The 26,515-nt window shown below is 42.6% G+C and overlaps 1 protein-coding gene across 2 annotated transcripts; it reads left to right on the top strand.

Annotated features, from left to right (window-relative positions):
* Positions 1-1,621: 1,621 nt before the first annotated feature.
* Positions 1,622-26,476, top strand: LOC131829363 (protein lifeguard 1-like). 2 transcript variants are annotated; one of them, XM_059171097.1, is made up of 11 exons: positions 1,641-1,721; positions 2,099-2,231; positions 6,453-6,721; positions 10,766-10,844; positions 11,777-11,830; positions 12,714-12,804; positions 17,782-17,819; positions 17,903-17,990; positions 19,721-19,810; positions 21,267-21,314; positions 25,951-26,476. In XM_059171097.1, coding segments are annotated over exons 2-11 (912 nt in total). In that variant the 5' UTR covers positions 1,641-1,721; positions 2,099-2,229; the 3' UTR covers positions 26,104-26,476. The 2 variants fall into 2 exon arrangements, with proteins under 2 accessions (XP_059027082.1, XP_059027080.1); XM_059171099.1 differs by lacking the exon at positions 2,099-2,231 and having other exon boundaries at positions 1,622-1,721.
* Positions 26,477-26,515: the final 39 nt, after the last annotated feature.

Genomic DNA, 26,515 nt, shown 5'->3' with positions numbered 1-26,515 from the left:
CAGGCTGGGCTCCCCAGTGCCCAGGTGCCAGTGAGAGATCTCAGACTGAAATAAAATCAGAGAGAGAGAGACTCAACCTAGAAGCAGGGAAAGGGTTCAACTGCACACAGAGACAATCTGTGCCTGCGGGGATGCCTGAGAAAATTCTACTCACCGTGTGTGTGTGTGTGTGTGTGTGTGTGTGTGTGATATAGAGAGCCAGCAAGCGCTGTAAAGACAGCCTGGTTTCAAAGAGAATACTGTGCATCTTGTTTTGTGTCCTGGTGGGTATGGTTACTGTGGGACTCCTTGGGCACTCAGACCCTTGTCCTGTGCAGCTCCAGGGCAGAGCACCTGCGTCTCTGCTTACTTACCTGTCAGGCGAGGATGACAAGAGCACAACCCTCCCAGGATCACAGTGAGGAGTCGGTAAGTTAGTACATGTGAGGTTGTAAACACTTCTACGTTTGGTAAGTGCCAGGTTAATGTTGATTCTGAGTCCAATAGGAGAGGAAGATGAAGTTTTTTTTTTTTTTTTTTTTTTTTTTTTTTTATCAGATCAGTCAAGTCTTTGGTTATACCCTCCTGACAGGTAACCTTGGGAAAATGTTAATTAACTCAAATCATCTACGCAGAACAAACTGGGGAGAGAGACTGTGGATGGGACAGAGCGTGAGTGGGACCTGTGACACTGCCAGCAGGTGCAGGAGCGGAGAGCCCAGGCAGATATGCTTTCCAGCCTTTCCCTTTTTCATCCTCAGCAGGGGCTTCATGCTGTCCATCTCTCACTCCAGACATACCTTCCCTGTGAGAACCTAATGCCATCACTTTGTTGTGCGGGTGTCCCACGGCTCCCAAAGCGTGCCCTGTCCTTGGGCTGTTCCCTCTCCCTGGAATGTGCTCCCTCCCAACGCTTCCCACCCCAGCCTGTCCTCTCCAGAATCGGCTCAGGATGCCTCTCCGTTCTCCAACCTCCTGACATAGCTTCCCTGCTCTGTCCCTTCCTTTGCATCCATGTCTCCTCCAGGGGACTGTGAGCATGCGAGGACAGGAAGCTTAGCTTTCTTCTTCTTTGTGTTTCTTCTCTGCCCTGCACACAGTAGGCATGCCCTGATGGGCAGTTTAACGGGCGGGTTAATACATCAGTCAGCCTGTTCTCAGAAGCAGTCTCAATTCAGGACAAGCATCTGTCCCCAAGCCTCTCCTTGCTGTCGGGCTACCCCGTCGTCTGACTTCTCTCACCCGGCAGCCTGAATCAGGCTTCCCAGGTTCATTGGCTGGCAGCCTGAGGGAGGCATCTCCCTATACCATGGGGGGTGGGGGTGCGTTATCATCCCCCAGAAAAACCAATGCCTGCTTTGTCAGAACCAAGTCTTACTTATTTGAAATAATTGTTCAGGGTCCCTAATGGGGTTTCTGAAGTATCTTCCTCCTGCTCAAGAGAAGGACACCAGGTCTTCTGGAAGCCTTGGGCTAAGGGTTTAGGACTCTGACATGTCATTGGCTTTGGAGGTTCAGGCGTAGGCCTCCCTGAGACTCAACACACAGCCTAGACCACTAGGAGTCTCAGCAGATAGACTTGACTGGGAGCCCCTCTTCTAGGCCACAGGACCCCTGGCCCAGCTAGTGCTCCAACTGCCACTCCCCTAACTGTCACTCAGAACTTCCTTCTCAGCCCCAGGGCCCGCCTGTCCTTGGGATGACCACTGGCTCTGGAGGCAAGAAAGCATTCTGAGGACCAGGTGAATGCCTCATTTTATGATTAAGGTGCCAGCCAACTGTAGCTTCATGAGGAAAACTCAGCTGCCTTTGATTTTTGTTTGGTTGTTTTTGTTGTTGTTGTTGTTGTTGTTGTTGTTTGTTTTAAGATTTTAGTTATTTATTTGACAGGCAGAGATCACAAGTAGGCAGAGAGGCAGGCAGAGAGAGAGGAGGAAGCAGGCTCCCCGCTGAGCAGGGAGCCGGACGTGGGGCTCCATCCCAGGACCCCGGGATCACGACCCGAGCCGAAGGCAGTGGCTTTAACCCACTGAGCCACCCAGGCGCCCCAATTTTTGTTTGATTTTGGTTTTGAGTGCTTTGAAACTCTCTTGCTGCCTCTCCCCATTCTGATTTGTAGGACCGCCAAGGAGGAAACCAGCTTGGGTGTTCCGGCACCTTTCAGTGCTTCTCAGCTGAGTGTGAGGACGGTTTTCCTCAGAGGAGCTCCAGATTTTATCAAAAAGAGAAATATTTCTTTTTCTCTTCAAAATGTAAATATCTTTTTTAGTATAAATAATAAATGCTCATTATAAAAATTCATACAACTCAGAGTGTACTCCCCAGCTCTGCAGTGTTAGAGATAACTATATTAACAGTTTGTCCTACATCTCTTCAGCTTCTGGAAATGTGTATGTGTGTGGTATATAAGACATGAAAGCGATCCTACTACATATTATTCTCTACTAGAGCTTTTTTTACTCAACAGTGTGTCGGAGGGAACTTTTAACATCAATCCATATATACCTACCTTTTCTTTACTAAAATCAATTTGACCATTTCTTAAGGATTGATTTAGTCTGTTTAAATTTTTTTTTTTGCAGTTACAGTGAATAATGTAATGAACTGTCTTAAATATATATCATTGCCTATTTGTGTGGGTAGTTTTATGGGGTAAGTTCCTGAAAATGTAACTGTTGGGTATAAAGTAATGCACATTTTGAATCTGATGCTGCCAAATTACAGACAAAAGAAAGGTTTACACCCCGTCAACTACTTGATGTTATCTCAAGGCTGACTTAGGCTCCAGGCACAGGAGGCACAGTTGCCCAGGGCCCGACATGGGTTTAAGGGTCATGAAAATAATTCAATTTCTTTTACAATCAGGAGGAAAAAAGTGAATATAATAATAATGAATAAATAATGTATAATGAATAAAGCCTGGATTGTATTTTTTTATGCCAGTGCAGCCATAAAATGTACATCTAAATATTTTTTTATAGAGAGTACCCTCAAAGGCAAATGTATATAGGACCCCCACAGGTCAGAATGTGGCCCTGGGTTATCCATTTCTCCACACCCTTGCAACTCTGAAAATTATCTGTTTTGCTTTTGGTGGGAAAAATGTACATAATTGTTTTTATTTGTGTTTCTTTGTTATTCGTGAGGTATTATCTCCTAAATTTATCGACCACTTTAAGTTCCTTTATGAATTGCCTATTAACATTCTTTTCTCATCTTTCTGATGAGTTGCTCATCTTTTCCTTGTTAAAAACTTCTTTTTGGGCACCTGGGTGGCTCAGTGGGTTAAAGCCTCTGCCTTCAGCTCAGGTCATGTCAAATACATACATTAAAAAAAAGAAACCTTAAAAAAAAACTTCTTACAGTATAGTAAACATTGCATGCTTTATTTTCATACTTTTGCATTTCAGAGTTATTGGTCTCTTTTTTTTTTTAAGATTTTATTTATTTATTTGACAGACAGAGATCACAAGCAGGCAGAGAGGCAGGCAGAGAGAGAAAGAGAAGCAGGCTCCCTGCTGAGCAGAGAGCCCGATGTGGGGCTCGATCCCAGGACCCTAGGATCATGGCCTGAGACAAAGGCAGAGGCTTTAACCCACTGAGCCACCCAAGCACCCCTACTGGTCTCTTTTTGTAATATTAAAAGTGCTTCTTGTACACCAAATCTGGCAAGAATTTCCTTTATGGTATCACTTTTGCAAGGCTTACAAAAATACTTGTTGATATTTTCTTGTAGAATATCTATGGCTATTATTATATAATATCTTTAATTCATCTGGAATGTATTTTTGTAAAAGATGTGAGATAGTTATTGAACTTTGTTTTCTAAGCACAGCTACTTGTTCCAATACCATGGGACAATAATTTGAAATGTCACCTTTAAAAAAATTTTTTTTGAAGATTTATTTATTTATTTGAGAGACAGAGACAGAGAATGAGTGGGGTCGGGGAGGAGCAGAGGGAGAGGAAGAGAGACACCCCTGTGAGCACAGAGCACAACAGGGGTTCAAGCTCATGACTCTGAGATCATGACCTGAGCCCAAATCAAGAGTCAGACACCACCAACTGAGCCACCCAGGCACCCCCCTTTATCAAATTTTAAATTTGCATATACACGTGGGTCTATTTCTTACAACTCTTCCATCCCATCGATCCGTTTATCTATTGACATACTACAACCATGCTTTTTATCCTGTAGCTTCATGATGTTTTGGTTTCCAATAAGGTAAGTCAGTACTCCCCAGCTCCTTCACTTTCAATTTTCTTCTTGATTATGCTCATATATTTACTCTTTCTGGTGAAGTTTTGAGTTACGTTTGCAAGTATGAAAAATAAATCCCAGTGAATTTTGTAAAATTTATAGGTTAATTTGAGAAGGACATGTATATAAAATGGAGTCAGCCTTTCCAAGAGTGTGGCGTTCTGTTCAGACCTTCTTTTTTTTTTTAAAGATTTTATTTATTTATTTGACAGAGAGAAATCACAAGTAGATGGAGAGGCAGGCAGAGAGAGAGAGAGAGAGGGAAGCAGGCTCCCTGCTGAGCAGAGAGCCCGATGCGGGACCTGATCCCAGGACCCCGAGATCATGACCTGAGCCGAAGGCAGTGGCCCAACCCACTGAGCCACCCAGGCGCCCCCAGACCTTCTTTTTATGCCATTCCCGATTGGTCTATGGTTTGCCCAAGCCCTGGCCTTCTCGGCAATCTCCTCAGACTCCTCTTTGTGAGGCAGGAACAGGGGCTTGTCTGAGTCTTCATGTCTTTGTGAAGCTAATGGGAGGCTTTTCTTTGCCATTTTTGGTTCATTTCATACTGGTTTTCTAAGAACTGTGCTCTGTTCCAAAGCACTGTATCAGAGCCACCGTAACTTCTCATCTGGATTTCTGGTCTCTTTGCTTATTCTGGTCCTTTCTCCACACTGTGCCCATTACAGCCTTTTTTTTTTTTTTTTTTTAAGATTTTATTTATTTATTCATGAGAAACAGAGAGAGAGAAGGAGAGGCAGAGGGAGGGAGAGAAGCAGGCTCTCCGTGGAGGAGGGAGCCCGAGGCAGGACTCGATCCCAGGCCCCTGGGATCGTGACCTGACTGAGGCACCCTAGTGCAGTCTTTCTAGTCAGATCTCCATGGTCCCCTGCTGGAGAAACTTCAGTAACTCCCCCATTGTATTAGTTACCTACGGCTGTCACAAACCACTACTAATATAGTGCCTTAAAACAATACAAACCTATTCTCTTACAGTTCTGCAAGTTAGAAGTCCCAGATCGGTCTCACTGGCCTAAAAGTGCCAGCATTCAGTTTGGGAGGAGCTAGAGGAGAATACATGTCCTTGTCTTTCCCAGCTTGTTGAGGTCTCCTGCGTTCTTGGCTCATGGCTCTTTCCTCCATCACTAGAGACAGCAGCTCTATCACTCTGACCTCTGCTCCGGTTGTCACCTCTCCTTCTGTGACTCCAATCCTCCTGCCCCCCTCTCATAAGTATGATCATAAGGACGCCTGTGATTTAGGTGGGCCCACCCAGAGAGCCCAGGATCTTATTCCCACTTCAGAGTCCTTAGCTCATCACATTGGCAATGTTCCCTTTGCCATGTGAGGTGACATTCACAAGTCCCAGAGATTAGGGTGTGAACATCTTTGGGTGGGGAGGGCCATTCATTCTGCCTGCTGTGGCCATGGTCTGCAGGATGGATTTGCTTGCCAGTCATTCACTGACCTGCCCTAACTGGCCCTCTGTCTAACCTCATTCTGCTCTGGAACCTGCCCTCTCTGTTTCTTCCAGTTCTGGTCCAGGCTGCCTCCCCTGCCTTAGAAAACCTTTCCCCATCTCCTCCTACTACTTATCTTCCAGTCTTGGCTGAAACTTGACTTTCTCAGGAGGCTTGTGACCACCTCTTCAAATGTCCTGCATGTTCCTCCAGACATTATGAAAGGCTCTTGTATCATCTTCCATAATTCCTGACCCTGCTTATTTTGGCTTTTATACCACTGCTTGTTTTATTATTTTCTCTTCCAAAATATAAGTACTTTGAAGGTGCAGGTGACTTGGGTAGCTCTACACTTGGCACATAAGAGGGAACTTAGGAACTCCTTATGGATGAATTTATAAACATATTAATTTCAGGCCTATAAAACGCAAGCTATTTCACTCTATAGGCCTCATATTAAAAGTATTTGGTCATCATTTATCCAGTAAATATTTGTTAAGTATTGATTTGTTAAGTCCTGAGCTAAGGAAGTTACAGTTAAGAAAACATCATCTGAGGGGTGCATGGCTGGCTCAGTGGGTAGAGCATGTGACTCCTGATCTAAGAGTTGTGAGTTCAAGCCCCATGTTGGGTGTAGAGCTTACTAAAAAATAAAAAATAATTTTTTTAATTAAAAGAAGAGAAAAGAAAAAATCATTTGAAAGTTATGAGGATGTTAAGATTGTAGTAGTTATGAGCACAGGACTTGAATAACAATTCTCCCCCTCCAGGAAAATGGACTTGGAGGCCAGTGAAGCAACAGACTTTAGTTCTGGAGGTCATCATCATCTGGTTCGGAAAGCAGCAGATAGTAACGTCCAGATCAAGTCTGGTCAGTCCTCCACATCTGCACCTTCTGAGCCACAAAAAACTCTCGGGAATCCACATCCAAAGATGAGAGAGCGAAAGGATGTCTATGTGGTACAAATTTCAGATGAGACCACCCCAGATGAGAGCAATAATTTAGCCAGTCCATTCTCAGATGCATCGATCCGCAGAGGTGAGCATAAAATTACCTTTATGGAAGAGAAAAGCAAGTGTTCTCTCAAAATGCTTCCACAGAGTGGATTGTTAGGAGGTTTAACTTGACCTTTAGTTTTTCCCAATTATGCTTTACCATGAAACATGATACAGGGCTGCTGTGGCAGATGGCCCCTAAGTTGTCCAGGGTATTCAGAAATTCATAATAAACGTATTATGGAAAATAATGTGTGGTTCCCTGAGGAAATATGAATTACTCACTGACTGTAGAATGTTCTTACCTCCCTATGAGGTGATGCTATGATACTCGCTTTAGTTTTAAAGCATATTAATTCAATGCCCCTAGATATTAATTTTGTATGGGAAATGCATTCAGCCGTGAGCAGTAGAAACCTAGAGAACTGTGGCTTCAATAAATGTCTTTTTCCTTCCATGAAATATGCAGTTCAAGGCATGACCAGTGTGTCCTCCTTAGACCTTCTTAGGGCTTGGACAACTTAAAGGTGGACTGTGAGCTTTGAGTCCCATTGTGTCTCCCTGCGGCTCTCATCACCCATCTTGTGGCTGGAAAGATGCCTTTGGATCCCTAGCTTTCCAGGTAGGGAAAGGCAAAGGTAAAGAAAGGCCAAGCCTGGTCTGCTGCCTCGAAAGCTCCAAGAGGTGCCATTCATGGATAAATGCCTGAGAGTAAGCCAAATATGACTTCTTTTCAGAGGCTTTCCTAGAAACCATACCCAAGAATTTCCACTTGCATGCCGTTGACCCTGCTGGGATCTCACAGCCACCTCCATCTGTAGCTTTCTGGTTGGGCCAATTGTCCTTTTTAACCAGATAGGGATTGGGTAGTGAGGAAGCCAGGGAAAATGGAGCCATGAGCCACCTCTGCCCCCAGTGCCAGTTCTTCAGCACCGGGCGTTGTGTAAGAAGAAGAGTTTTGCATTTAGTCCTTACAACAACTCTGTACATGAAGGCGTTGTAGTGTCATTTAACACATGAGGAAATCAGGTGAAGACCTACTCGCCACCATTGGAGTTAGTTATTTGGGTTTGTCTCTCCTGGAGAGCAGAGACTGGGCCCTGTCCCACTTAAAAAAAAATTATATGGTATGCCAAAACATGAAAGTCCTATGGAAACAAAGGGAAAGTATAGCAGGGTAATGGATGAAAAGCTATGGTGTTAGGGAGCTATCACTGTTTAAAGCAGCTTTATGCAATTTACAGATCATAAAATTCACCCTTTTTTAGGGTACAATTCAACTATTCTTTGTATATTTACAGAGTTGTGCAACCATCACCACAAAAAGAAACTCATACCCATTGGCAGTCAATTCCCATCCATCCTGCCCCTTGGCCTCTGACAACCACAAACCTACTTTCTGTCTCTATGAGTTTGTGTGTTCTGGATATTTCACATCAATGGAATCCTATGATATGTGACCTTTTGAGGTTGCCTTCTTTTACTTAGCATAAGTTTTCAAGGTTCACCCATGTTGTAGTATGTTTCCGAACTTCATTCCTTCTTTATGCTCGTATAGTATTCCAACGCCTTGTTAGAACACATTTTGTTTATTTATTCTTCAGCTGACAGACATTTGCTCTGTTTCTACTTTTTGGTTATTAGGAATAATGCTGTGATCCATATTCATATTTGAGTTTTTGTATAGACATGTATCTCCATTTTTTTTTTTTTGGGTAGTAGCTACCTAGGAATCAATGGATTATATGGTAATTCTGAGGAATGTTAAACATAGCGGCTGCACTATTTTACATACCAGCATATGAAGGGGGACCGTTTCTCGACGTCCTTGTCAACACTCGTTATTGTCTTTCTTCTTGTAGCCATTCTAGTGTATGTGAGGTGATACCTCTTCGTGGTTTTGATTTACATTTCCCTAATGACTAATGATGTTGAGCATCTTTTCACAAACTTATTGGCCATTTGAGTATTTTCTTTGGAGAAATATCTATACAAGTCCTCTGCCCAAAACACAGCAACCATTTTGTTATCTCTCACGATTCTGTGGATGACTGCGATCAGCTGCGCAGTTCTTGGGCTGGTCTTGACTGGGGGTTCTAATGCAGTTGTAATCAGATGGCAGCTGAGGCTGAAGTGGCCATTATGACTCCTGACACAGCTGGAAGTTGGTGTTGGTTGTAGGCTTTCTCTTTATGACTTGAGTTTCTCATCATGTGGGACCTGAGTCCCAAGGAAAATTATACCAGGTAGACAAGCCCTGTTGTGCAAGCAGCTTGTCAAGCCTTTCCTGGCTTCACACATGCTTATGTCTCATTGGCCAACACAAGTCATGTGGCCAAGCCCAGTGTCAGAGGGCAGGGGCACTACACAAGCTCTGTCCATTTTAAATTATTTATCTCCCTGTTTTTTAACTGTAAGAGTTCTTTGTGTAATCTAGGTATAAGTCCCATATCATGATACATGATTTGCAAATATTTTCTCCCAGTTTGTTAGTTCTTTCTTTCACTTTCACTTTCTTGATGGTATCATTTGAAGCACAAAACTTTTACTTTTGATGATATCCAATTTGTCTGTTTTCTTTCTTTCTTTCTTTGTGCTTTAGGTGTCATATCTAAAGCAATCATTGCCTAATTTCTGGTCACAAAGATTTACGTCTATGCTTTCTTCCAAGAGTTTTGTTTCTTTTTAAAAGAGATAGATTTATTTATTTATTTTAGAAAGAGAGAAAAAATGCACGAGCAGGGGAGGGACCAAAGGACAGAGGGAGGGGGAAGCAGACTCCGTGCTGAGTGTGGAGCCCCGATGTGAGGCTTGATCTCAAGACACTGAGATCATGACCTGAGCTGATACCAAGAGTTGGAAACTTAACAGACTGAGTCACCCAGGTACCCCAAGAGTTTTTTTTTTAAGAGTTTTGTTTTTTATGCTTACATTTATGATCCATTTTAAACTACTAGTTTTGACATGAGGAAAGGGTCCAAATTCATTCCTTTGGTATGTGTATGTCCACTTGTCCCAGCACCTTTTGTTGAAGACTATATTTTCTTCCTTGAATTGTTTTAGCACATTTGTTAGAAATAGTTGGCCATAAATATAAGGGATTATTTCTGGACCATAGATTTTATTCTAACAATCTTATGTCTTAAGGCTTGGCCACATTTAATATTTATTCCCTCCCAGTCTCTGATATATAGTAGATGTGCAATAAATGTTGACCACCTGAATTTCTTAATATAGGCAGCCCACACTGGGGCACATATATTCTGGTATTGTGATTAAGACAGCTCAATCCTATTTCTTTGTTTTCCCCCCTTCCTATACATTGACACCGCCTAGACAAAGGACACAGCTGACAATCCTGTCAGTCATCTCCAAGCAGAATTTTTTTCTCTTTTAAAATGGAGACAAAGCTACCAAACAGCTCACTGTCATCATATTTAGCACCATATTCGGAGGGCTCCAGGAAGAGCTGTGCAGGGGGAGGGAAGCAAAAAGAGATGCTGACATCCTCTGTACTTGGCTTTGGCATGCTGCTGTGACCTCCTTGTTCTTCCTTATAATTCCTCATTATTTAGTTTCTGCTCGAGGTGAAGGGAGGGGAAGGGAATTGCTGCAGGCAGGCAGGCTGGTGAGAGAAGTGGTGGGAAGGCTCTGAGAAGGCCCGCAGCCTGCATCCGTCTCTGAGGGCTAACTGCCTTCTGTACCTGTGTCTACGGGTGGAGCCGGACCCCTCACAATGGCCTGCAACATCCAGAGACTTTCAGGTCACTTTGGGTCCTAAGGAGGATGGGGTGTGCCTAGTAAGGAATTAATCCCTGTTTGTCTTTTAGATTTTGGGGCTTCCATGGGTAAACCCTCAGATCACCAATAAAACACCTGTAACAGTCCAAATGGAGTATTTTCCACAAAGAGTTCAGAGCTGTATTTCTGTGGTTATTCAATTTGCTGACTCTAACTGGTGCTCCTTTTCCCAACCTTAAAAAGTCACAGGAAATATCCTTTTTGTTAAGCATCATAAATAGATAATTACATTTCTGTTTTTACTTTTGAATATGGTATGATAAAAATAATGTTTCTGTCTCTTCAGCTTTCATTATAAAAGTGTTCCTGATCCTGTCAGCTCAGTTGGTGGTCACTGGGGCAATTGTCAGTGTGTTTCTTTTCTGGTAAGTTGTTGTTGCTGATGTAAATTAAATACTAAGTTGTTCACTTTAATTTTTATTGAATCAACTTATTTCTGATCATTGAACATTATCTGTTTTTTCTTAATCATCCATAGGATATGATATTTCTATCACTTTGTTGTTTCTGAGGCAACTCTTAGAGGTATTGGTAGATTTCTACAGTTTTGCTTCAGCTTCCTAAGCCAAGATCTTTTTGTCTTACTCTTATTTGGGGTCTATTTTATTTTCTATTTTCCCTGAGCTATTTCTACAGGCAAAAGTGGATAAAAGAAGGGATACCTGGGTGCTCAGTCGGTTAAGTGTCTCCTTCAGCTCAGGTGATGGTCCTGGGGTTCTGAGATTGAGTCCCGCGTTGGGGTCCCTGCCCAGCAGAGAGAGAGCCCAACTGCTGCTGCTTCCCCTGCTTGTGTGCTCTCCCCCTCTCTCTGACAAAAGAAATAAATAAAATCTTAAAAAAAAAAAAAAAAAACCTGGATAAAAGAAAAAAGGTGAGATTTTGGAGGCCCCAGAGACTCGGAACACTGTTACATGCAGAAAATATTTCGGGGACTATTGCTTAAACCTAGCTCATGAAAATCTCGATTTACAAAACAAATACATAAGAAGTTGATTTTTTTTCTTTTCGCTTTCTACACATAGCGATCTCAGTTTTGTTTTTATTTTATTTTTGAAAATAAAAACGTCCCCGGGACATTTACATTCATAAGATTTGACTTACATGACTATCTTTTTATGAATCTATTTTAAGAAGCAAGTTATAGTTCTAGGTTTGATTATTTCACTCATTTGTCATTGTCAATCATTTAGGGTTTACCCCTTTGTCATGAGATTGTTTTACTTCTACTTAATATTATGTTAGTTAGAAAAAGAAACAATTTATTGTTTAACACTGTATTTTTTTTTTTTTTAATTAGGAAAGGTTTAAAAACTTGGGTGCTCATGAATGCTTGGTTCACCTATGCAATCTTGTAAGTATTCTTGGATTTCATAAAAAGTGATTTTTTCTAACAACTACTGATTGAGGTTCTTTATTAAAAGTTAAGTAAAGATATAACATTCTGGGGGCACCTGGGTGGCTCAGTGGGTTAAAGCCTCTGCCTTCGGCTCAGGTCATGATCCTGGCTGCCTGGGATCGAGCCCCACATAGGTCTCTCTGCTCAGCAGGGAGTCTACTTCCCCCTCTGCCTACCTCTCTGCCTACTTGTGATCTCTCTCTGTCAAATAAATAAATAAAATCTTAAAAAAAAAAAAAGATATAGCATTCTGGAAATGACAAAATTATAGAGATAAAAAAACAAGCAAATTAGTGGTTACTAGGAGCTAGGGTGTGTGTGTGTGCATGTTACCAGAAAGGGATGGCATGAGGGAGGTCTTGTTGATGTTTTAGTGATGGGATAGTTTCAAATCTCGACCGTAACACATATCTACACAGATCTGTGTCATAGTTCTGTGACACGGCATTACACACACATTGCACCAATGTCAAATTAACGGTGTTGGTATCATACTATAAATATGTAAGATGGAACCATTGGGGGAAACTGGGTGAAGGATACATGGGACCTCTCTGTCTTTTGCAACTTCGTGTGAATTTATAATTATTTCAAAATAAAAAATTTTAAAACATTTAAAAAATTTAAAAATTTTAAAATTTTAAAAATTGGCTGGCAATGAGCAAAGTTAGTTTTAAAAGCTAAAAAAAAAGCAAAGGTAATCATCTGAATATATTTTTGTTTACACTTAGTATCAGATGATAATGTATAGTAACGTATCTCTATCTCTATTTATCTACCTATATCATATGATATAATCACTGGAAGCAAATAACACATGACTTTAAATTATCCTCAGGCCGGCATTTTTTGTTGTACTGATTGTACTTGCTTGCTGTGGGAAACTCCGCCGACAGGTGCCTGCGAATTACATTCTCCTGGGATTATTTGTAAGTAGACTTTGTTAGCACTTGTAGCTCGCCTCTGAAATCTATTTCTGTCGTATTAGTAATTCCATGCCTTTTATTGTGGAAAATCTTCTTATGGAATAATACAGATAGAAAGTATTTGTGAGATGTTCTCTTGGCTGGATTCTGATTGTCGCACACTTACTTATGAGACCGTACCCACACCCTTTTGCTGAGGGAGAGGATCTGGGGACCCTCGGCAAACCTGTCTCCAGAGGCCACATAGGGGAGCCCTCTCAGAGTCTGGGCTGCATTTCAGGAACAGCTAACTTACTGGCCCTCCGCCAGCCGCCACAAACCCATTTTGTTATGGAAAGTGGGTTTTTACATTTGGCTCACAAACTCGTGGGTGAGAAGCGTAATTTTCCTTATTTTGTAAAATGTGTCTTATTTCTGTTTCGAGTCTCACTGGGCGCAGAAACCCAGCTCAGCTCAGCTTCTCCCTGTTTCCCCACCGTGCATCTCAGTTCAGGAGGGTTGGGGACTGGGGAGTTCCAGGTCCTTAGCTCTCGGCTCCTCACTCAGGCATGGTGTGATTGCTGGTTCACAGGGCCTCCCCTGGGGCTTCTACTCACAAGGCCTCACCACGTGGGTCCCTTCTGTGAGGATCAGTGCTGCTCTGGGCGACAGAAAACGTGTGGCTCTTTCTCTTGCCACCAGTTCCTTTCCTGCTGCTCACAAGGATTCCAGGATCTCAGCACCCTCCCATTGTGATTAATTCTTCATCTGATTCCCTATCGGATTTGAGGTAGCTTATAAAAATACATACAATATAAGAAGATAAGATAAATTGGTGGGGAAATCTGATGAAAGGGAAAAAATAAGGGTAGGAAAATAAAGTCAGTGGTTAGATGGTATACAAAATGTTCAGTCCTACGCAGTCCAAAGCAGTCTTGAGAAAGAGGAGCAAAGCTGGAGGTGTAACAATCCCAGATTTTAAGATATACTACAAAGTTGTAGTAATCAAAAGAGTATGGTACTGGCACAAAAACAGACACGTAGATCAATGGCACACAATAGAGAGCCCAGAAATAGCCCCACAACTATATGGTCAATCGATCTTCAATAAAGAAGACAAGAATGTACAATGGGAAAGGGCAGTCTCTTCAACAAACGGTGCTGGGAAAACTGGATAGCCACATGCAGAAAAATGGAAACAGGACTGCTTTCTTACAGCAGACACAAAAATAAACTCAAAGTGGATTAAGTACCTAAATGTGAGACCTGAAACCATAAAGCTCCTAAAAGGAACACAGGCAGTAAACTCAGGAACATTGTCCCTAGCAATATTTTTTGGATATGTCTCCTCAGGCAAGGGAAACAAAACCAAAAATAAACATTCGGGACTATATCAGATTAAAACACTCTTGCACAGGGAAGTAAACGTCAATTAAAACATAAAGGTGACCTGCTGAACAGGAGAAGATATTTGCAAATCTGATAAAGAGTTAATACTGTATATAGATCATATATATGTATATTCTATCTATCTACCTACCTACCTTCCTACTTATCTAGATACACAAATGAACACCAAAAAAATCTAATAAAAAATGCAGAGGAACTGAATAGATATTCTTCCAAAGAAGACATACAGATGGCCAAGAGATGATCTGCTTGACATCACTAGTCATTATGGAAATGCAATGAAATATCACCTCACACAAGTCAGAATTGACTACTATCAGAGAGACAAGAAATAATAAGTGTTGGAGAGGATGTGGAGAAAAGGGAAGCCTCTTGCCCCGTTGATGGGAATATAAATTGGTGCAGCCGCTGTGGAAAACAGGATAGAGTTTCCCCAAACGTTTAAGAGTAGACATACCAGGGGTGCCTGGGTGGCTTAGTGGGTTAAAGCCTCTGCCTTCGGCTCAGGTCATTTTCTTAGGGTCCTGGGATCGAGCCCCACATCAGGCTCTCTGCTCAGCAGGGAGCCTGCTTCCCTCTCTCTGCCTGCCTCCCTGCCTACTGGTGATCTCTGTCATATAAATAAAATCTTGAAAAAAAATAGAAATACCATATAATCCAGTAATTCCACTTCTGAGTATTTACCTAAATAATGAAAATGCAAATTGAAAAAGATAAGTGCACCCCTATGTTTATTGCAGCATTATTTACAATAGCCATGATATAGAAGCAACCTAACCATCCACTGACAGATGAACCAATGAAGAAGAGATGGTACTTATACACGATGGAGTATTATTCAGCCATAAAAAGAATGAAATCTTGCCAATTTTGACAACATGGATGGACCTAGAGGTTAAGTGCAAAGTGAAATAAGTCAGACAGAGAAAGACAAATACCGTATGATCTCATTTATATGCGGAATCCAGAAAACAAACCAACACAAAGAAACAAAACAAAAACAGACTCATAAATACAGAGAACAAACTGGTGGTTGTGAGAGGAGAGGGATGGGTGCTAGGAAACCCAGGTGACAGAGTTTAGTAGGTACCGACTTCCAGTTATAAGTAAGTCACAGGGATGAAAAGTACAACACGGGAAAAATAGTCAATCATGTTGCAGTGACTTTGTACGATGACAGATGATACTAATTGTGGTGAGCATTTTGTGGTGCATATAATTGTCAAATCACTATGTTGTATATCTGAAGCAAATACAATATTTGATGTCAATAATACTTCAATTAAAAATTTTTAAAAGGGAACCTGGGTGGCTCAGTGGGTTAAGCCTCTGCCTTCAGCTCAGGTCATAGTCTCAGGATCCTGGGATCGAGCCCCGCATCCGGCTCTCTGCTCAGCAGGAAGCCTGCTTCCCCCTTTCTCTCTGCCTGTCTTCTGCCTACTTGTGATCTGTCAAATAAATAAATAAAATCTTTTTAAAAAAATTTTTAAAAATTCATCATCCTATTGCACTTGAGTGTGATGAGCCTAGATTTGGGTCTGTGCCTGGTGGTCAAAGGGAGGAAGGACACATGCCAATGGCGAGATTTTCAGCATCCCTATAGTGCAGTGTCCAGCGTGATTTATATATTGGGAAGACTAGCCTCCACCCGAGGCTGGAGAAGACGAGCTCTCTGATGCCTACATGTGGGCATTTCCTTGACTGCCAGAGCACTGAAAGGTCTTTACCTGGCCTGGATACTCTGCTCGTTGCTCAGGGGAGCAGGTGAGGTCTCCCAGTTCCTGCCCAGATCACACTCAGGAAGGAGTGGGGGCTAAAAGCCAGACATAGAAAGATATTGGGAATCCTGGAGCAGAGGGAATAGGATGAGGAAAGGAGGTACTTTTCCAAAAACTTACGATTTTTTTATTTTAAAAATTTCCAAGAAAAAAAATGTAAATTATTACAAGAAGAGATCCAAGGTATTGGTCTCAATGAAGCTCTCTTCTCTGAGGTTTTGTTGTGTATCTCAAAGCAGGTAAGAGCTTAAGAGAATATTGTAGAAGGGCAAAGAATTAGTTATACCTTCTCAATTTTTTGTTTTGAGTGAGTGTTAGGAAATATATGGAGAAAACCATTTCAGAAAAGGAGTTGAGGGGAAAATGAAAACACACACACTGAAGACAGCTTTTGTCCCGTAGCATTTACACCCCCTCAAGCCCACGTTCTGTGCTCTTGAAGTCATTGGGAGAGTTTGACTTCTCATTCTCCCCTTGAGAAAACTGAAGGGGGAGGTTCCAGTTTAAACCATTCTCACTTCTTCTCCCTCTCTAACCCCCTTCTTCCTCCTACCATCCTCTCCTGTCTCCGTCTGTCTCTCACATACTTATGCGCTGCAGAAGATGCAGAAACATGCAGCAACAGAGCAAGCAGAAGAAGAAAATCTTAAGAGGAAGGTTGGAAGCAAGCACATTATTACAATATCATGCGCACATGGAACAGACACAGCTTTTTAAGCCTATACTGGAAAGAAAGATGGCTCTGGTAAATTGAACAAAGTAGAGAATCAGGCAGCTACTCACTGGGTTTGGAAAAAGCAGATATAATCCAGGACTCGGGGGATGGCCGTAGTTCTCGTCTGTCTCCTAAACTGGATGACGTGGGCCACCTGGAGAAGTTCAAAGCCGCTCTAGCAGTCCCCGTACCACAGTTGGATGCATCCTTCGTTTTCACTCCTGGGGACTAAAGGATACCTTCTTGGCTCCTGCCATGGACCAGAGGGTCAGCCAAGGCTCTGGACTCGTCTCTGGTGGAGCCGCCCTACCAGCTGGGGAATGTCATCCTTCAGCCACTGTTCACTGTTGTCCCCCTACCCGTCCACCATGCGGGAGCCTGGCTGTGCACCTGGGTGCATCCTTGTTGCCTTGGTTGGTCTCATCCTCTGGCTTGACCGCCTCTCTCCTCTCTTGCACAAGGCCCCGGCCCGGGCTGCGGTCAGACCCTGGGCACATTCCTGCTTCGTTCAGCCCGGGTGCAGCTGGCGTCTGAGCCTGGGATTGGCAGCTCCACGCTCTGCGGAGAACTGCCCTCGAGCCCCATCTCCGGGGCCGGAAAGGCCTCCATCCTTGTCCCTCACCTGAGGTCTGGAGTTTTGAATTCTCACCCAAGCCCTGGAGGAAATGTCGGTGCCGAGGCTGTTGGTGAAGCATCAGTAGAAATAGCATCTCCTGCTTTGATCAATTAAGATGCCGTGCAGTCGGCCCCATTGGATTACTGAGAATATGGTCTACAGAAAAACCTGTCATTATTGTGGTTTCGGTATTCATAACTGAATACATCTTTCATTCACTAGATACGCTGAAAGATACTCCTGCGTTCTAAGAATTTTTGCTAATAAAAGAATCCTGTCAGCCTTGGGGGAATGTTAGGAAAATGCTTAGCTCCACGGTTTGTTTCCAACAATTCATTTTCCCTGTAGCGTTGCACACTAGGGTTACCATGCTTCCACACGCCCCCTCAACCCTGCCCGGAACATCTGCACCTTCAACCCTGTCCTCTGGCTTCTGGGCCTCAGGAACTGGGGTTCTGATTTGCTATGCGTCTTGTTTTCAGACAGTTCTTCAAGGTCTGCTGCTCGGAGCCATATCAGTGTGAGTCCTGGATACACGTTTCCTTTTCCGTGCGTGCTTTTCCTTGCGTGCGTGTGGACAGTGATCACAGTCTCTGGTTTCAGTTTCTACAATGCCGAGGAAATCTTATGGGCAACAGCAGCAACCGCTCTGGTGACGTTATCGCTCACTTTGTTCGCTCTTCAGACAAAAGTATGTATCACCGGGACGGGTTCCTCTCCTAAGGGAGTGTGTGGGTGCGAGCGCCTCTGCCCGGCCCGCTCTTACTCTCCTCCCTCCTGCTCACTGCGGTCCTGCGGGCCCCACCTCCGCAGCCTCCCTGCCTTCTGGCGTCTGACTTTCCTAGTAACCACGTTAAAAAAAGAAAACAAAAACAGGTGAAATTAATCTTTTTAAAAAAAAAATTTTTTTTGTGACATTAATCTTAATCCTATATTTTATTTAACCGAATATATGCAAGGTATTAACATTTCTGGAATCGCTAGAAAATATGGAGCTGCTTTACATCCTTTTTTTGAACTAAAATTCAAATGCACGTCACTTCAGCCATTCTTCAAACGCCCACGAGCCCCAAGTACTGAACGCACAGCTGTAGACAAACATTTTTTTAACGGCCATCAGAATCACCTGGAGGGCTTGTGAAAACAGGTTCCTCGGGCTCCACCCCAGAGTGGCTGCTTCAGAAAGTCCCGGGCGTCCCCGGGCGTGGGCCCGAAAATTCACATTGCACAGGTGGTGCTGATGGTTCGGTACCTCGCTTGGAGAGTTAATACTTCCAATGACTCTTTCGGTGTGAGGAGGAAACAGAGGAAGTGGGAAAATACTCTGACAAAAAAATATATCGTAGATTCAAGGGTCTTCTTTTGCTGCATAATTTTATTCAGGTCAGAAGATGATATTCCCCTTCCTTTAAAAGAAACCTCATCTAGGGATGCCTGGGTGGCTTAGTGGGTTGGGCCTCTGCCTTCGGCTCAGGTCATGATCCCAGAGCCCCGCATCGGGGGGTCTCTGCTCAGTGGGGAGCCTGCCTCCCCCCCCCCCCTACGTCTGCCTCTCTGCCTACTTGGGATCTCTCTGTCAAATAAATAAATAAAATCTTAAAAAAAAAAAAAAAAAGGGGACGCCTGGGTGGCTCAGTTGGTTGAGCGGCTGCCTTCGGCTCAGGTCATGATCCCAGCGTCCTGGGATCGAATCCCACATCGGGCTCCTTGCTCCGCGGGGAGCCTGCTTCTCCCTCTGCCTCTGCCTTCCACTCTATCTGCCTGTGCTCGCTCTCACTCGCTCTCTCTCTGACAAATAAATAAATAAAATCTTTAGAAAAAAAGAAAAAGGAATCCTCATCTTTCCCAGGCTGATTTGGTCCCTGATTTATTAAAAAGGTGAAACCAAAAAACATATTAATGAATTTCAAAATAACAAAAGAATCATTAGCAATAATTTTTGAAAGTATAGTGTATTTTTACTAAATGTATGCATAGAAACATGAAAAAGGTGCCCAGTTAACATTGGTCTATTCCATTCCATTACTGTATTCTGTGCACAAAACTTTTGAGAAAATATGACTAATTATGATCATACTAGACATACAAATTTACATCCTATTTATTCAACGAAGCTTTTTTAGTAGGGGAAATCTCATACAAATACAAAAATAGGATAGTATAATGAACTCTCTTATATCCTTGGCTCCTGTGATTTCCTCCATATTTGCTCCTGAAGCATGTTCCAGTCAACAACACACTTTTTAATGTAGTATTTTCCCGTGGTAGGGAAGAATGGATTTTCATGGTTACCAGAAATGTTCCCGGTAAATTGTTAGCAAATGGGTCAGTGTCTGTCTATGGGTATCAAATGCATCTCTAAACATCCTGAAGTTCCTTATAGATGATAACTGAGTTGTTTTTTGTGCTATGTTTCCTCAGTGGGATTTCACGATGTTGAACGGAATCCTGTTTGTTTCACTCTTCGTACTTCTTATCTATGGAATTCTCTTACTCTTCATACGATCATATGTAAGTGGGATCTCGTTTGGGAACTTCAGAGAATTGTTAGAAATGTAGGTTAGAAATGTAGGGTGACAACACAACTGGTTGTGTTGGCCTAGATCCTCTGAGAAGCAGACGCTCAGTGAGGTGAAGCAGATGAAGACTGTACTGGGAGAAATGTCTCTGGGAGGAAAGGGGCTGGGTTGTTGCGGGGGGCTGGAAGACCTGGTCGACCCCAGTAGCATATCAGGCGCCAAGTGAGGAGAGGGAAGGTGGGTGGTGGGTAGCCCAGATAGTGGTGGTAGTAATAATCCAAATATTTATTAGGTTGGTTCCATAGCTCTTTACAATACCATCTGGATGCAGTTAAGGAACTCTGTTTTCTACTAGATAGATGAATCCCAGTTCCTACTGTAAACTTCCTTTCACAAATATCTACACTATATAATCTTACACACATTTAAATGAAAGACTCCGATGGACACTTGTTGTCCAACCTTGATGTAAGTATACATGCTTGTTTGACTTGGGCAATTTTGAATTCTTCAGACTCTAGTAATCAGGTATTTTCTTACTATTAGCTCAGTCTAGAAACACTGCCCCTCCCACACTGTGTCACTGACTCCTGATTTATGCCCTTCACCAAGAATCTTCCCTGGTTTGCAGAATGCTCTATTTGCCTAGGATGAGCTTTCTTGTCCTGAAGAGTGAATGACATTATTTTTCTTACATGTTATGCACCACCTCCTTATCCTCTCCAAATAGAGAGCCAACCTCTGGCATTCAGACCATTCTATTCTGATCAGGGCTATTTGGGTTCCACGGAACAGACTAGCTTGAAGCAAAGACACAGGGGATATTCATGGAATTTCTATGTAGGAAGCAGTGACAGGATTCATAGAAATGGAAATGCTCTCCCCCCCGCCCCTCTTGGTCTGAGTTGACTGGCCGACTCTGTAGAGTAACAGCTCCAGCACAGCTGATGATAAAACAGACTCTGAGAATTTCTGACTGGCCTGGTGCATCTGTTTGATCCCAGTCACATATAAGGTTTCTGGTCAGTCTACAGAGTCACTGCTTTTGGAGCCGATGTCTTCCACCTCTTGTCACTCAGCTCTAGCAGGGGTACCTGAAGGGCACTATTTTCAGAGTGACCTTGTTCCAAGAGCTGAGTATAGGCGCAGATGCTATAGAAGGGTTATGAGATGGCAAAAAGTAAAACATATCCAGAATGTTCAATTTGCCCTACAACGCCTGAGACGTTTAACACTTGATAAAACTGATTTGGCAAGGGTGCAAACATATGATTGTTTGCTGCAAGGAATGGAGTAGATGCTGTGGACCATGATGTTAAAAAAAATGCATTTCCCCACGGATTTGACTTGCCTTAATATTGAGTCCTTATCTAACAGCAATGGTCCAGGTGAGTCCTTTCATTATTCCGAATCTTGTTCTTAATGTAGATTGTTTCTTCTCTTTGCAGTGGCTGCATCTGTTGTATGCTGGCCTTGGAACTATAATCTTCTCACTTGTAAGTCCATTTCTCCCTCACTTTGACAAAGCATGTGGTTTCTGCTTCGACAATGCCCCTAAGCCTGTGTTAGCTCCAGAGTCTAGTAGAGTCAGGAGTTGACCGGAAAGCCCTCTGGGAGACTTCACCCTCCCCCTCCTCCTTTCCCTTCTTCTTTTTCTTTATAAAGACAATTTTTAGAGCCCTTTTAAATTCACAGCACGACAGAGAGAAAGGTACAGATATTTCCTGTATCCCCCCTGCCCCCACACATGGCCTCCCTCATGATCCACATCCCCCACCAGACTGGTACATCTGTTTCACTGTCGAAACGACCTGGGCACATCACAATCATGTAGAGCTTACATCAGATTTCACTCCTGGTGTGGTACACTCCGTGGGATTAGATAAATATATACTGACATATTCCGTCATTGCCACCTCATACAGAGTATTTTTTACTGCTCTCAAAATCCCGTGTTCCACCTTTTCATCCCTTCCCTGCCTCTATCCCGAGGTAACCACTGATTTTTTTCCCGTTTCTAAATTTTGCCTTTTCCGTAATGTCATATAGTGGAAGTCATTCAGTTTGCAGCCTTTTCAGAACAGCTTCTTTTGCTTAGTGATGTGCCCTTAAGTTTTCCACATCCCTTTGTGGCCTGACAGTTCATATCTTCTTAGTGCCGAGTAACGTTCTGTTGTCTATGGTGCTGCAATTTATGGTTCCATCCACCTACTGAAGGGCATCCTGTTTGCTCCCGTGGTTTGGCAATTTTGGATAAAGCTGCTACAAACACCTGTGTGCAGGTTTCTGTGAGTTTTCAACTCCTTTGGGTAGTTGAGACATACCAAGGAGCATGATTCCTGGATTGGAGAGTAAAAGTATGTTTAGTTTTTTTTTTTTAAAGATTTTATTTATTTATTCGACAGAGATCTCAAGTAGGCAGAGAGGCAGGCAGAGAGAGAGAGAGGGGGGAGAAAGCAGACTCCCTGCTGAGCAGAGAGCCCGATTCGGGGCTTGATTCCAGGACCCTAAGATCATGATCTGAACCAAAGGCAGAGGCTTTAACCCACTGAACCACCCAGGGACCCCCAAGTATGTTTCGTTTTATAAGAAACTGCCAAACTGTCTTCTACAGTAGTTGTACCGTTTTGCATTCCCACTGCAATGACTGAGAATTTGTTGTTCTATATCCTCAGCAGCATTTGATGTCATAAGTGTTCCAGAATTTGGCCATTTTAAGAGTGGTATCTTCCTGTTGTCTTACTTTGCATTTCCCTTATGACATATGAGGCAGAGTTTCTACTAGTGTGTTTATTTTCCACCAGTATACCTTCTTAGGTGAGGTGTCTCTTAGGAACTTTGGTCCATTTTAAAATCAGATTGTTTTATTGTTGAGTCTTAAGAGGTTTTTTTTAAAAAAATATTTCAGATAACAGTCTTTTATCAGATGTGTCTTTTACAAATATTTTCTCCCCTCAATGTCTTGTTCTCTCATTCTCATGACATTGAGTTTCACAGAAAAGGAGTTTTGAATTTTAATGAACTCCAGCTTATGCATTATTTCTTTCATGGATTGTACCTTTGGGGTCATATCTAAAAAGCCATTACCACACCCAAGTCATCTAGGTTTTCTCCTATGTCATCTTCTTAGGAGTTTTAGAGTTTTGTGTTCTACATTTGGGTCAGAGATCCATTTTGAGTTAATTTTTATGAAAAGTATAAAGTCTTTGTCTAGATTTGTGTTTTTGCATCTGGATGTCCACTTGTTCTAACACCACTGGTTGAGGAGACTATGCTGCTCCATTGTCTTGCCTTTGCTCCTTTGTCAAAGGTCAGTTGCTTATATTCATGTGGATCTATTTCTGAGCTCTCCAGTTTGTTCCATTGATCTATTTGTCTCTTCTTTTGCCGGTACCACACTGTTTACCTTACTGTAGCTTCATAGTAAGTCTTAAGCTACAGGTAGCTTCAGGTAGAAGTCAGGTAGCATCAGTACTCCAACTCTGTTCTTCTTCAGTATTGTGTTGGCCATTCACACACACTTATCTTTTTTTTTTTAAATGGTCATACTTCATAGAATGTTCTGTCTTGACTGATCAGATGGTAGTGGGTTCTCAGAACTTATTAGCATTAGTGTCACTAAAGTTGGTATACAACCTCCCTACTGCTAAATATGACTGGCCCTAAAAAACTAGAATGTTCTGTCTTTGCTTTTTCACTTAAAAATAATGGCCTCTATATCTTGGCAGACATGGATTGAGTTCATTCTCTTTAAAAGGCTGCATGGGGGGTGCCTGGGTGGCTCAGTGGGTTAAGCCGCTGCCTTCGGCTCAGGTCATGATCTCAGGGTCCTGGGATCGAGTCCCGCATCGGGCTCTCTGCTCAGCAGGGAGCCTGCTTCCTCCTCTCTCTCTCTCTGCCTGCCTCTCTGCCTACTTGTGATCTCTCTCTGTCAAATAAATAAATAAAATCTTTGAAAAAAATAATAAAAGGCTGCATGGTATTCCATTTTATGCTTTTATCATGTCACATATTTTAGGTTTTCTCTTTAATTTTTTTATTTTTGGCATTTCCAAACATACCCAGAAGTAGAGAGAATGGAGTAATGAACTCCACACATTATCACCCAGCTTTAAAATATTAACATTTTGCTACATTATGTTCTTTTTTGTTAGAATTATGTCCTATCTTATTTTTAAATGTCAGAAAAATTTAGACCAGGAGGCTAAGGTTACGTATGCACATTTCAGTTTTCTTACTCCCTCTGCTGATATGAAGGGAACGGACTTGTGCTTGTTTACCTTCACTCATATGCTCTCATCCTTTGCATAGAGACGCCTGCTGTTACTCTCTTGTGTCCTGTTTCAGGCATAGTTTGTTTCCAGGCAAAAGTACATTGGTGTTTCTCTTCCCAGTCTGGAGGCAGAACAAATAGTCTTGTAGGCTCAGGCCTACCCAACACTAAACAAATAAGGGGAGAGAGAGAAACTGAAATTTTTTCAGAGGGTTAGGGACAGGATGGTTAACCACCAGAGCTGTAGGGGTGAGGCAGGGTGTTAACCCCAAATGTTCCTGGAGGTCTGAATCCCAACTCATCTTACTCTCTCACTTTTTCAAAAACGGTTCACGTGGGAGGTATACTCCCAACCACCAAGTCGTGTCTGTGAAACGATTAGTAGAAGTTGTTTACCCTCTAAGAAGAGGAAATAAGAAAAAGTCAGGAGGTTAGAGGAGAGGAAGAGAGAAAAGTGCTTCTCCACAGAAGTCAGGTTGCCAGGGTGATAAATGAAGGCTGGAAACTCAGCTCCTGGGCAGTCCGTTTTCTAGGGTGACCAACTGCCCTGATTTGCCTAGCACTGAGGGTTACTAAGGACACACTCAAGTCCTGGACAAACTGGAATGACTGGTCACCTAGCTTATTTCCCGCCCCCCAAAGTTGCTAGAATCAGTCATGGGGTGGGGGGAGCAGTGAGGAGAAGGGGTTCAGTGTCCAGGTGCAGCACCTGTTTTGGCATCCAGCCTTGGGTTGGACTTCCTTCTCTGCCCTTCGCCACAATATGATCTTCCCTTCTTGGAGGCTCAGTTAATCTCTCCTGCCTCCACTGGGTGGGTCACACTTTACGTGGGATGAGGTCTGTATTGAACTGGCATAAAGCTCATATCAGGAGGTGCCCTTTCCTCCTTCTCTTTTTCCCTTCCTCCTTATCCTTCCCAGTCTAAGTGGCAACTGGGGCCCACAGAGAGCTGATACCACAATCACTTGGGATGGGTCTGACTGATGTGACTATTGTTGTAAATGAATTATTTTAAAGCATCCTTAAAACCCCAAGTATTCTCTATAGTGCCAGCATTGATCTGTCTGGTGGGGCTCTGTGGCTCTGCCCCACACTAGATCTGGATACCAAGATCTGGATACACACTAAAATCTGTATACAAAGAAGTAAGGGGCCACTTGTTCCCTTTTCCTCCTCTAATGTACTCCTGCTGCCCGGGGCTGCTCACCCGGCAGCAAGGATAAGGCCAAGAGGTCTGCCTGATTTTTCTACGGATGTTTTAGGAGCTCCTAATTTTACCTACTGGAGCTGAGCTAAACATTTATTTTGGGAAATATTTAACCATCTACAAATTCTATCTTCCCTTACTTCTGTTTTGGAAATTTCAACATCATCATAAAAGCATCCCAAAGTCAGGGCTTGAAAAATGGTATCATCCCAAGCTTCAAGAATTCAGAATTATTGCTGGGTGTGAATCTAAATGTCAGGGACCATCTTTATTTTTGTTCTTTTTTCAGCAAGAACATGTGGGGAAATCACAAATACAAGGAATTTTGTAGTTTATCTCTGTGTCCAATTGTTCTACCTGCTCTACCTCATTGGCTAAAGGCCCCAAATTTTCTGCATTTAGAAAGCAAAAGAAGGCTTACAGATTTGGTGCCACTGGCATCAGGAGGATGGCACACTTGCTGTAGTAGGCTGAAGACACACCTGGGGACAAAGTGAATGGTTGAGGCTGTAAAAAGATCAAATATAGTCACAAATTGACTTTCTGAACTATATTTACTGATGCTAAAATATTTTTTTCCAGGTAATTTAGGATTCTTATGTGATAGAAATGTACAATTTAGGTAGCTAATCCTTCTTTCTTCTCTTTAAGTACTTGGTGATGGATGTACAGCTCATGGTGGGAGGGCGCCACCATCACTCTGACCTGGACCCTGAAGAGTATGTTTTTGCTGCCCTGAACATCTACTTGGACATCATCAACCTTTTCATTTTTATTTTGCAACTGATTGGACTGGGACGGTAGTCATGTGGCGAAGACTAGTTCATGCTAAAATGAGGGAAGGAGGGATGCCTGTGACATGTTGCCAGGTAGAGACATGCGGAGGTTACCAATTTATAAAACTTTTATTTAAAAAAAATTTTAAATTATTATTTTTTTGTGAAATGAAACCAAGCATTCAGTAGATGGTAGCTGTAGCTGTGACATTTTTAGTTCCATTGGCACATTGCAAAACTTTCTGGGGAACACTTCTGATTTTTATAAATTCAAGAGATGAGTATCATAATTATATACTAACAAACATTTGTAAGATGTCTATAACATTGTTGAAGTTTACCAGGCCGTCTTTAAAGCTGTAAACAACATCTCTGTACATGAATAAATTTGATTACAGAAATCTGTATTTACCCCTTCTCTTTTCTTGGACATTCTGTGG

Source organism: Mustela lutreola, chromosome 4, assembly GCF_030435805.1.
Source record: "Mustela lutreola isolate mMusLut2 chromosome 4, mMusLut2.pri, whole genome shotgun sequence".
In the NCBI taxonomy this organism is placed as follows: Eukaryota; Metazoa; Chordata; class Mammalia; order Carnivora; family Mustelidae; genus Mustela; species Mustela lutreola.
The sequence above is the reverse complement of the archived record's forward strand: the minus strand, read 5'-3'. Positions and strand labels throughout refer to the sequence as shown.